Here is a 13,105-nt window from a genome sequence, read left to right as displayed (position 1 = left end):
AAGCTCATTGACTCCAACATCTATCAAGAGTACATTTCCTCACACTCTACCTACTGTAAGGACTCCATCCCATTCTTAGTTTATCTATTTCTGTCACACCTGAATGGATGATGCAGTCTTCCAGATTAATGCATCCAATTTGTCTTCCCTTTTCCCCAAATTATGATCTCGCATCTCTGTGATATTTCAGCATTTGATCTTATTTTTTCATTTTATGCATTTGTTTTCTCCCCCCTATACCCCACCACCCAGATCCATCAAAACGTTTCCTTCATTCTCCCCTTCTACCCCAACACCCCATAAGCCTATGTAATCAGATGGTGGTGTAGTGGTAATTTCATTAGACAGGCATTTCAGAGCATCAGGGGAGGATTTCTACACATAGGTTTGAATTCCATCGTGACAGATGGAATTTAAATCCCAGAATTAAACTCCAGTCTAATGGGGACCATGCAACTATTAATGTAAAAACCCATCTGGTTCACTAATGTCCTTCAGAGAACGAAATCCACTATCATTACCTAGTCTGATCTACGTGTGACTCTAAATCCACAACAATGTATTTAATTCTGAACTGTTTTCTGAAATGTCCTAGTAAGTCATTTAGTTCAAGAGATGGACAACAAATGTCTTTTCAGTGACACCATCATTCATGCAAAAGAAATGAATCATTGTCCACCATTTCCACAAACTCCAGCTGCAATTCTTGCAGCATTTTGGACTGACTATTTCCTCCACAACACTGTGATCCATTCCTCAGTCAACCCCTTTCCATTCTATTGTAGGAAATGCAATACCTGTCCTTTTTATCTCCTTCCTTCTCACCATCCACAGCCGTAAATTCTCCAAATGAGATAGCAATTTACTGATGCTACTCTGCATTTAGTATACTGTATATATCACTCACAATGTGATTCCCACTACACTGCAGAGTCCAAATGTGGAAAAAGTGTGTTTTGCCGAATACCTCTGCTCAATTCATAAGCATGAGTCCGAGGTTCCCGTTACCTGTTATTTGAATTATCTACCTTACTCTCACATTGATCTCCATGCCCTATTCCAGAGGACCTCAATGTAAGCTAACGGAACTATACATCCTTCAATAAGGCACTTCGCTGCTTTCTGACCTCAATACTTGAGTGGACACTTTTGGATCATTACCTCAGCTTTCACTGTTTTTCACTCTGCTGTTTTATTTTTCTCTTATTCATTTCCAACACCAGCTATACTGCCATTCACGTATCCTCTGGAAACGATTTTGCTTCTTTCCTTCCACGTTAAGACCATTTAATCCCTCCTGTCCCGATCTTTGAGTCCTGATGAAAGGTCACAGAACCCAACTGTTAATTCTGTATCTCTTTCCACAAAAGTTGCCTGACCTGCTGAATATTTCTAGCATTTACTGTTTTTCTTTCAGGTTCCCGGGATTCGCAGTACTTCGCTTTGGCATCTGCATTTTAAATTCTCTCTGAAACACTTTCCTGTATTGCACTGTATGCATCTTTGAAAGGCAACACAAATCTAACCTAATTTTAAAGTAGAATTTTGCAACGCATTAACAATGCTGACAAAGGCCTGCTTCTCCAGCATTGCTAACGACCTGATGCTGTGGTAAATGCATAGTTACACATCATTTTGCCCCAATATGGCGCACACAATCGGACAGGGCAGTAGTATTTGCAGCAGAGGTGATGCATTTCGTGGGAGGCGACTCGAGCAGTGCAGGGATGTTGCAGTATCCCCGCCATCCTGATTGGCTGCTGAGCCCAGTCTCCCGGGAGACTGACGTCACCCGGCTCTGTCCCCGCCCTCCTGGGGGGCACTGATCAGCTGGTGCAAGGCAATTCTATAAAAGCGTGGACAGCACCATTCCAACGCCTTTCCCCATCCAGAAGCAGCGGCGTTGAGTTGTTAATCCAGTCACGGTAAGGAGGCAAAAAAAAACACAACAGCAAGAGGATGAGAGAGATTGTCCACATCCAGGCTGGCCAATGTGGCAACCAGATTGGTGCCAAGGTAAATTCTGCTTAATATCGAAGTATTTGTGTGGTTATGACAAAGGGTAGGACATTAAAGAATATTAGCAAATTTGAAATAAAGCTTAAATTTCATTGTTTTGTAAAAACTAAATTCCATAATCTAATATGGAGCTAATGTGGAATACTGTTTTGGTTCTGGTAAATAATAGCATAGTTCTACAAATAAGCTTCTTTTGTTCCGCGTTAAATGTAATTATTTCTATTGCCAAATATAATTAGTTCTGTTATGATTTTCCCATTTCTTACGTTTCATGAGTCAGCCTAGAGATTTACAATTGCGTTTCCCAGCTTGCCGTTATCTGAGCTGGGGTTTCGTCGTTCTTTTGTTACATTGTGACATTTGCAGGTTTGTTCTGGAATCTGTGCCTGTGGGCTGCTTTCGGCAGAGACGTGGGCTCTGCAGACAGCCACGCCCGAGACTGCAGATACGAGCGGAGAAAGGGATTAGCTCCTCCGTGCCGCACCGTCCGAGGACAGCCCCAGCAAACCCCTGGCTCTGCAAGGAAACCAGCACCGTCGGGGTGGAGCCGTGGTACCAATAATGGGGAGACAAAGAGCCTTCTTTCAGAGTTGTCATCGAAGTCATGTTAACGGTCCTATCTCTAACGTGAATAACCTTGTAATGGGTCATTGTCATCTCCGCTTCCATTCACATAGAGAATCTGTTCAAATTTTTTAAATTTAAAAGATCTCTAAACAAATACTTAACGATAGTATGCGGTAAAAGTGCACCGGATGGACCAATTTACAAATTGTTCCAATTTTTAAATTGTTCTGTCATGTAGCCACTTTATCCATTTTAAAGATTGACTACCAGACAGAGTAAGTAAAATTATACATAGAATCTCTCCTGTTACCAAATGAAACAAGTTTAATCAAAACATGGAATCAGACTAAACACAAGTGGAGTGAAACCTGATTGCTGCAGAGGGTAATTCATGTGCTCAGGAAAAATCATAGCTCATTGGGGTACAGGATTAGAAGCTTTGGGTTTATTAATGATCCTGAAGGATTATTAAAATGGTTGTTTAAATGTGAAACAACAATTATTGGCAGCATATCATGAATACTTAGATGCTGATTCATCCAAGGTAAAGACAGATGTGATTGCAATATTTGAAGAGTTAAAGATTGATTCTGGTGAGTAGCCCAATCCACAAGAGCTGGCACAAGGTCATTTGTGTCTAAATCCACTTCTGGGGATACCTACCAGTGTAGCACTCAGATGGGTTACGTGGGTGGGATCACAATACCCAGGGATTTCAATGCTTGCCTGGAGGTGGCTTTTTCACTAATCTCTCCATCAAGAAAGATTCAGGCTTGAACATGGGTGTGGCTGGGTTTGATGCAACCAAGGAGATGCGTTACTACAATCCAGATGTCCTACTAAAGAATTATTTTCCGTTCTTTGCAGCCAGCATTCTGAGGAGCTTTTTCTTTAGAGGGAGAAGAATTGAATCATTCTCAGTCAGTGGTCCAAAAAAGCCAGGATCTTAATAAACCTCAGAGATTGGCCAAACAAATAGATATTTTAATTTAGTAAACCTATGAAATTGGGTAGTTGTTGCTCTCAGACCTCCATTTTAGAGACTTGAGAACACAACTTTAGAAAAATAATCCATTCAAGTCGATAATACCAGCCATATCATTGCAGTTGTTGTTCTAATAGCATCTATGAACAGGCTGTGATATTACATCATAGCGAGGCATAATGTATCAGTAAAAATCTCACTTTTCTCAGATTAACATGAATATCAAAGAACAAATACAACATTGAAAATCTGAATTAAAACAAAAAAATGCAATCCACATCTCAAATAACAAAACAAATAGCAGTCAGGGCTGAAACTTTGTTTGGACCCTGATGTGTCTGTTGAATTTTCAAGTATAACATTGTGTTCTGTTTTTGTGATCATGCATCAGCATCAGATACTCCCTCATCAGTACAGCTTTGGCTTACTATAGACTTAATGTCCTAATGTTTTGGGCAAACAGAAAGAGAAGATCCTTAGTGTGACATTTTTCTTCCAAGATCAAGCATGCTAATAAGTTCTGGGCATCTGAGATAATTTGAATCATGTTTCAGGAAGCTGTTTATGGTCTACTAGAAACAGGATTCATATTAACCCGACAGCACGTAGAAAGGGGAAACTTCATTTCCTCAGTTTAGCTACATCAGATCATTGATCAAGGTGAATGGACAATATACTTCTAACCGTATCTTTAACAATGTCATCCTTTTAGAAATTGTAATATATGCTACTTATTGGCTAAAGTCATGTTTTAAATATGCACGTGGTAACTTTTAGAAACATTAAACATGAATCTCTTAAAAATTTGAGACATGTGGGTCTGAGATGAATAATAGAACCTGGAGGAGTCAGATTGTATCTAATTTACTCTCTGGAGTGCACAGAGGAAGAAATTAAATCGGCACTGCGTCTGCCAGCTGGTGTTCAAATATAGGTGAGCTTATGATGAATGAGACAAAATGGAAATTCAAATTTATTGGACAGCTGAGGGCTCCTACTCCATTAACTATACCCCCAGGAGATGCAGAAAAACATTAAAGCTACTTTGTCCACTCAAGCAACCAAATTAATCTCTAAAAATTAGCTGGGGGTAAAATGTACCATAAGTTAATGTTGGCACTTTCAGCACCATGGTCAGGTGCTGATTGAAGTGACTCTTAAGAGTGCAAATTTGAGTGCATTGCAAATAATAATCCATTTTTCTGAATAAGTAAAATAATTTTACAGGTGAATTCTGTGTATTGCTGCAGTGATCTTCTTTAAAGAAACAAAATAAACTTCACCAGCTTTGTTCATGAAAATCACAAAATACAATTCATTTGGTAAATCCGGCTGTTAATAATGGAAGTGACTGTGCTCTCTTTTCAACTAATTTACATGCTGCTTTTAAAAAGCAATGATGAATTGTAACTAAATAGTGATGACTTTAAGATAATGAGAATATAATGGCTTTTCACATGACTATTTCTTTAGAGGAGAAATGTGTATCTTCACTGAAATTCAGCTTTGTCTAAGTTGTATTTTTTTAAATTATCTCAGGAATGTATACAATACAACCTACTGTTAGATATTTTACAGTTTTTCAATGTATTATGCTTAAGAAAAAATTCAAGTTACAAAGATGTCATAACTGAAAGCCTTTTTTCGCTATGCATTTAATACAGTTGGTGACCTGCCATATCACTAAATGCAATTGATGCTAAAAAGACATTGTTCACTAAAAATATTCTGTTAATTTTGAATACAAAGAATATATAAATCATAGTGTAAAGCACCATGTAATTAGTTTTGCTTGCTGTCCCTATCCCTGCTGTTTTTGATGTTAAGGTAATTACTGCGAGTCAGCAGACAGTTTATTCAGGCTATCATTACCACAGAGACGAAGAACAACTTGAGCATTTTTAATAGTTTTTATTCTTAAATCTTTGGAAATTAGATACCCAGTTTACGTAGTTGACAAAGGGAATTGATTTTATGTATTACTGGAAAAAAACAAATTAGTTGAAGGCTTTTGTGTTGTACTCTCCAGAATAATTTTCAAGAAATACCAGAGTAAAGTGAAAACAGCATTTATACTGTATGGATGTTGAAATGTATATATCCTTTTTGGATCTCAGCTAAGGCAAAGCTATGATTTTTTTTTTCTTTAAACCGACCTGACTACATTTAAGTAGAAATAAATAAGGACGTGGAAATGGAAGTGAATAAAAGCAATTCTATCTAGTTGGGTTGAAGCCAGTAATTGACCTGCATCCATCATTTTGTCACATTATTAAAATCCATACATTGATTGAGGCAGCTATTCTGTTACCTTCCTGGTATAAGCTTAATTAATAATTAATCTGGTTGGTTGGGTATCTTCTATTTCTTGATCTTCCTTCCATTATTTTCAGTTTTGGGAGGTCATCAGTGATGAGCATGGAATTGACCCCAGTGGAAATTATGTGGGTGACTCAGACTTGCAAGTGGAGCGAATTAGTGTCTACTACAATGAAGCATCTTGTAAGTAATAGTGCTACATAATGCCAATGATCATTATGAACCATGTCAAGCAAAAACTGCATTTCAGAATTAGGTGCATTATTTAATAAAGCTAAATATGTTTTTGCTGAAATCTGGGTGGGGGGAAAGGTGAGCCACAAATTATGTAGTATTCCTGGACAACTTAGTTGTAGGCAAAACCAATATTTACTCTAAACTCTTAGTGTTGTTTAATGTGTTTTGTTAATTGGAATTCAGCTATGTGAATATTAAAGTACAGAATAAACAAATACAGATTATATTTGAAACTTAACTTTTAACTTTTGAAATGTTTGAAGCAGAAACTTAACGTTACTAATTGCTACTCTGGATTTGATGCTTTTAACTCTTTCTGGTGTCCTATTAGACATGCATCGCAGTTTGTCAATAATACAAAAAGTGGAATATCTCAAATTTGGCATTGAGAGCAGTTGAACTCCTGGGATATCTCACTCATGGAATGGGAAAAAGATTTGCTAAAGCAGGAAATCATGTTGTGAAGTCATCATAACAATGATGCCTGGGCAATGTGGGTGAAAGTTTGTGATTTTCAGAATGAATATATTGAATTGAATTTATTGTCACATGTACCGAGGCATAGTGAAAAGCTTTGTCGTGCAAACAATAAGGCAGATCAGAGTTAAGTAGCATAGATCAGTAAATAATAGGTAAACAGCAACAAAAACAAAAACACAGGTACAGGCGAATATTAAAACTGGGTCCATTCAGTATTCTTCGAGGAGAAACTGAGGACTGCAGATGCTGGAGATCAGAGCTGAAAAGGTGTTGCTGGAAAAGCGCAGCAGGTCAGGCAGCATCCAGGGAACAGGAGAATCGACGTTTCGGGCATAAGCCCTTCTTCAGGAATAAGAAGGGCTTATGCCCGAAACATCGATTTTCCTGTTCCTTGGATGCTGCCCTGACCTGCGCTTTTCCAGCAACACATTTTCAGCCCCATTCAGTATTCTAACAACAATAGGGTAGAAACTGTTTCGAAACCGGCTGGTGCGTGTGTTCAGGATTCTGTACCTTTTCCCCGATGGTAGAGGTTGTAGAAAAACATTTCCAGGGTGGGATGGATCTTTGAGAATGCTGGCAGCCTTTCCTTGACAGTGGGCCTGGTAGATGGATTCTGTAGATGTATTTGAATAACTCCATAGTTGTACCAAATTTCCTTTCGACAAATGTAAAAGCAGATATATTGATTATTGTGATTTTGTTCTTTTTGCAGCTCTTAAATATGTACCCAGAGCCATTTTAGTGGATCTGGAACCAGGCACAATGGATAGCGTCCGATCAGGGCCCTTCGGACATCTTTTCAGACCAGACAATTTTATCTTTGGTATGTAGACATCATCCCCAAAACAGAAAAAATGAAAAATATTGGATAAAATTAGAATTTTACAAAAAACACCAACCATTAAATAATCTGATTGCTTATGTCATGTTAGAAATCGGCCATTTGATCCCCTGCATGCTAGTTGGAAAACCAGAGCAACAATGACCATTTCTTTGCCCAGCATCTGGGGGATATTGAAATGCTCAATAGTGTCTAGATTGTGGATTTTCAGGAATCTAATGGTTCTTCTCTTCCTTGTCCCACCACCACCACCATCCTATGTATAAATTAATTTCCCAAGGACAAATCTTAAAGATTTTCAAGTTAAGTTTTTGGAACCAACTTTTTTCCCCTTGAAGGTCAGGTGTAATAACTGCAAGTACCACAGCAGTTGTGATTTCTCCACACCCCCACAACCACACTTTTCATCCCCACCCAACAGTTTCCGCAGCTCAAATGACTTGTGAACAGTTGATGCTAGAACAAGTAATCAGAAATTCAGGCTTTGCAACGGGTAAGAAGCTTTTGACCGTATGCCAGTCAAATAGTTGAACAAACTGCATTTGGATAAATTTCTACCCACCTTTTTAAAACTTGTTCATGGGATGTAAGTGTTGCTGGCTAGACCAGCATTTATTGCACATCCTTAATTGTCCAGACAAATTAAGTGTCAACCACATTGCTGTGGGTCTTGTGCCATGTAGACTGGACTGGGTAAAGATGGCACATTTACTTCCCAAAAGGATGTTAGTGAACCAGATAGGTTTTTATGACAATTGACACTTGTTACGTGTTTCTATTAGGTCAGTTCTATTCCAGATTTCTGTTGATTTCAAATTTCACTGTCTGTCATGGTGAGTCTAATGACATTACCACTATGCTATCACCTACCCATCTGTTATTTCTCACTTTATAATTCCCAATGTCTGTATATGAAATGGAATTCAACTTAACTCATTGTGCATTTATGGTGTCTCTGAAATAATGCTTTTTGTCCATGGCTAACTCAAATGTCACCTTGTTTCTTTTGTTTGAGTATTATTCCATTCTTTCGCCAGTCACCATCCCCTTACCCACCACCCTTCCTTCACAATGAACTTTATTCATAAGATTACCCACCTTTATGTAATTCACAATTAATGGAACTGTTTCAAGTTTTACATTAGGAATGTGTCTACTAATTGTTAGTCATACTTCCCAACTCTAGTTCATTCTCAGTTACTAAACACTGATGATTGTCATTAAAAACCCACCCATTTCGCTAGTACCTATTAGGGAAGGAAATTTTGATATCTTTACATGGTCTTCCCTATGTGTGACTCACATGCACAGCATTGAGACTTAACTGCCCCCTGAAATGGTCTAACAGGCCCTTCAGTTCAAGGGCAGTTCGGGATGTGATGACTGAGCCAGCATTATTGCAAGACCCACATCATAAAACTAAAACATTAAGGCCAAGTATTCTTCTGGTAAGCTCTCAGATCAATCTGCAAGGCTAATGCATCTTTCCCAAGACAGGTTATCTATAACTGCTCACGGTACGTCAGAGTTAATCCAACCAGGGCTTAGATAACTGAAACATAATTCCTACCCACTTTTATTTTATTCTAGTTCTCTAGATAAGTAAGCAACACATCAGCCTTTTGATATTTTCTGCACCTGTTTATGATGAGATAGTACTATATATATTGTGACTGCCGTATTACTTTAGACTTCATTGTTTTGATTCAGCATGAATGACCTCCAGTTTCCATTTACTACAGTTGTCTGTTCACTTTATCCATATCACTTTTTAGTATTATACTTGCATCTACATTGTATACATTGCCAGTCATTTTTGATTCATGCCAAATTTAGATTTGCAGCTTTCTATGTCAACATCTAAGTCATTAATCAATACTATAAATAGTTGAGGCTCCAACAGGGATTGTTTCGGGGCATCACTAGTTACATGTTACCAGATGGAATATCTACCCATTATCACTGTCGTGTCTCCTTCCACTCAGCCAATTTCCTATCCAGGTCAATAATTGGTTTTCAATTCCATGAGCTTTAGTTTTGGATAAGTCTCTTATGAGATGCTTTATTGCATGCCTTCTTGAAATCATGAATAACTTCCAAAGATATTCTCCTGTCCACTACTTCAGTCACCTTTAAGTCTCATCAGGCATGGACTGTATCTGATGGCAGCCAGTAGGCAACCTGGCCCGTAACTGTTCATGGGGAAATTACACATGTGTTGGACTTTCTATAGGCATCATCCAAGGGGACTAACCATCTTACAGATCTTAACTTTAATTATAAATGTGCTTATTAATTTTGAAGTGCATCTTTGTCTCTATAAACTCACCGTTGTCTGATCTGGGCAAAGTGAGTTGATTGAAAGTTTCATATAATCACAACAATAAAAAGATAACTTTGATATTGTCTTAGTTGATTGCTGGCAATAACTACATTTTGTTGGTTATGTGCTGATATAGATAAGCTTCTAATATAGCCACCAGAGTAAGAAGTCAAATCACAAAAATCAAATTAAATTGATTATGTGGAAAGACCTTTTACCTCAATAGAAAGTCTACTCCATACTAGTAGCTATTTGTACACTTGCTTACACCTTGCATGCTCACTGTTTATCATCTGTTTTAATGTTTACATGTGTTTGACATCCTTTTTAATCATAGGACAAAGTGGAGCTGGAAACAACTGGGCAAAGGGCCATTACACAGAAGGTGCAGAGTTGGTGGATTCAGTCCTTGATGTAGTAAGGAAAGAATGTGAAAATTGCGACTGTCTGCAAGGCTTTCAACTTACTCATTCCCTGGGTGGAGGCACAGGGTCTGGCATGGGAACCCTCCTTATTAGCAAAGTTCGTGAGGAATACCCTGACAGAATTATGAACACTTTCAGCGTTGTTCCTTCTCCAAAAGTATCTGACACAGTGGTAGAACCATACAATGCTACCCTCTCAATCCACCAGCTTGTAGAAAACACAGATGAAACTTACTGCATAGATAATGAAGCGCTCTACGATATCTGCTTCAGGACCCTCAAACTTGCAACACCCACCTATGGAGACCTTAACCACTTGGTATCTGCTACCATGAGTGGGGTCACCACTTCCCTGAGGTTTCCTGGGCAGCTTAATGCCGATCTGAGGAAGCTTGCAGTGAATATGGTACCTTTCCCACGCCTACACTTCTTTATGCCAGGATTTGCTCCACTGACAGCCCGAGGAAGCCAGCAGTACAGAGCTTTGACTGTCCCAGAACTCACCCAGCAGATGTTTGATGCCAAAAATATGATGGCAGCTTGTGATCCTCGTCATGGTAGGTACCTGACAGTAGCCACTGTCTTCAGAGGCAAGATGTCCATGAAGGAAGTTGATGAGCAAATGTTGGCTATCCAGAGCAAGAACAGCAGCTACTTTGTGGAATGGATCCCCAACAATGTTAAGGTGGCTGTTTGTGATATCCCACCCCGTGGACTTAAGATGTCCTCCACTTTCATTGGAAACAGCACTGCTATCCAGGAGCTTTTCAAACGCATCTCTGAACAGTTCACAGCTATGTTCCGCAGGAAGGCATTCTTGCACTGGTACACTGGTGAGGGTATGGATGAGATGGAGTTTACTGAAGCAGAAAGTAACATGAATGATCTTGTATCTGAATACCAACAGTACCAAGATGCCACAGCAGATGAAGAAGGAGAGATGTATGAGGATGATGAGGAAGAGTCTGAAGCACAAGGTCCAAAGTGAAACCTGAATCAGTCATTGTCTACCAAGATGGTTTGAAAAGATACTTTACCTTGGATCTCCTCATTGTGCTTTTACTTGTCTTTACTACGAGTTAGCTCAGTCATAGATTACTTGCTTCTGATAGCCTTACCCTCTTATCCTCTTTACACTCCGTATTGGTCAACAAACAATTAAGTTCTAGATATTTAAAACTCCCAATTTTATTTTAATAACACAAGTTCCTGATTTTTTTTATTTTTTACTGTTTTGCCAATTTATTTTTTGAATATTTAATAAATTATTGCTGTGAAACATTTTCTGATGTTGAGCAATTTATGAAAACTTGTGATTTAAGTAATTTTCAAATTATTCTTGAGAAACAACGCCAATATTCTATATATAATGAGGACTACATCCATGTTGCTTACCTTAATCTGTAAAGAAATGTATGCTGTTAATGCATGACATTGGCACATCCATATACATTATTAAGCCAATTCAAGCCTCCATGAAGACTAATTACTAAGCTTCATATTAAAATTGCAGTAAGGTTTGAAAACTTTGACAAAGTTTGGAAGGTCTTGTTGCCTCGTTCCCAGTATTCTGTATTTGTTCTAAATTCTGTCTCCAATTAATTGTTTCTAAATATAAATCCTATGGTAACTGTAAACTTCAGCCCACAGCTTTGGCTAACTAAAATCTTTTTTTTTGAAATTGATGATTTCTATTGTGTTATGTAAATGACATTTTCAATGGGTCTCTCCTCAAGTACTGAGCCCCCCTTTCAAATCACTCTTGTAACCTCCTGCCTCAACAAGACAACCTTAAGTGCTCTATCCTTCCGAACAATCACCCTTCAACTTCCCTTGTCTCTGAAAAATGCTAACACCTCCCAAATCTGTAGCAATATCTTTCATTCCTTTTTGAATAGCCCCAGTCAACTTTTTAGCCATGTCTGTATTGCATTGGCTCAGTGACACCATCCAACCCAGATCTGAAAAATGTGGGTTGAAGATGCTGCTCCAGAGTTTTGGGCAAATAAACTAGACTGATACTTCAATGCATTACTGATGGAGTGCTGCACTAATCTTTAGGATGAGATGTTAACCAATGCTCATTCTGACCTCTCAGTTGGACATAAACTAGCATTTTGTGTAAGTGCAGGGAATTTCTTCTTGATGTCCTGGCTGATATTGACCCTCCATTAACAAAATAAAAGTTTTTTTTTGTTTCTTTCTTTGTGCGATCTACCTGTGTACAAACTGGCAGATCTTACAACAGTGAATTAGTTAAAGTTGTATCCTTCACCAGCTGGCTTTTTTGACTAGGTTAGTTCAGGAAAATACCTGTTGGGAGGACTTTTGTGAAGACTCCTTTACCTGCTCTCATGACACAAAGCATGTTGCATGTGCACCATTTACCAGCCATGTTGCAAAGCCAGTGATGTTCCAACTGCAGTCCCATAATTTACACAGCCACAGGTCACAAAACTCGTCTGCCTTTCCTGTCAGGTTGCTGCAACTGTTCATGCCAAACTCAGCAACTCACCAAAGCACTTACAAAAAGTTAATACTTCCACAATTTTTTCAAGACCACAAGTAAATTGTACTTTAACTACAAGTTGGAAAATTGACCTTTAAATAATACCAGTGTGGATCTCCCTTGTAGGAGTGTGCTTGTTTAAGCAGCTACTGGGTATGCATAGCAATTGCATTAAGGTTGCTGTAATGCTGTTTAATTTCCCAAAATGCCCTCTGTAAAAGCTTCCAGCACATGCATGTGGCATATGTGCTTGTACTATTTCCTGGGGCCACAGTGGAGCACTGTCTGAAGCACCATGCACCACACTTTTCACTACATGTCTTTGATATGTGAATACTATTGGCACTATTGTACTCAATTGCACTGTCTAGATAGTCATAAAGAACACAGAGGTTCT

At 38.6% G+C, this 13,105-nt stretch overlaps 1 protein-coding gene across 1 annotated transcript; it reads left to right on the top strand.

The window, feature by feature from the left end:
* Nucleotides 1–1,870: 1,870 nt before the first annotated feature.
* Nucleotides 1,871–11,884, top strand: LOC122558329 (tubulin beta-3 chain). The gene is made up of 4 exons (XM_043706777.1): nucleotides 1,871–2,016; nucleotides 5,965–6,073; nucleotides 7,323–7,433; nucleotides 10,112–11,884. The coding sequence occupies exons 1-4, from the start codon at nucleotides 1,960–1,962 to the stop codon at nucleotides 11,185–11,187; spliced, it is 1,353 nt and encodes a 450-aa protein (XP_043562712.1). The 5' UTR covers nucleotides 1,871–1,959; the 3' UTR covers nucleotides 11,188–11,884.
* Nucleotides 11,885–13,105: the final 1,221 nt, after the last annotated feature.

This window comes from Chiloscyllium plagiosum, chromosome 17, assembly GCF_004010195.1.
Source record: "Chiloscyllium plagiosum isolate BGI_BamShark_2017 chromosome 17, ASM401019v2, whole genome shotgun sequence".
Classification (NCBI taxonomy): domain Eukaryota; kingdom Metazoa; phylum Chordata; class Chondrichthyes; order Orectolobiformes; family Hemiscylliidae; genus Chiloscyllium; species Chiloscyllium plagiosum.
Note: the sequence above shows the minus strand (reverse complement) of the source record. Positions and strands in the feature narration are given on the sequence as shown.

What these genes read in the sequence shown, in the direction of transcription:
- LOC122558329 (XM_043706777.1), top strand. Translation starts at nt 1,960, where the DNA reads ATGAGAGAGATTGTCCACATCCAGGCTGGCCAATGTGGCAACCAGATT. An exon ending in GCAACCAGATTGGTGCCAAG is followed by an intron (nt 2,017 to 5,964) that starts GTAAATTCTGCT and finishes CATTATTTTCAG; the next exon opens with TTTTGGGAGGTCATCAGTGA. An exon ending in ACCAGACAATTTTATCTTTG is followed by an intron (nt 7,434 to 10,111) that starts GTATGTAGACAT and finishes TTTTAATCATAG; the next exon opens with GACAAAGTGGAGCTGGAAAC.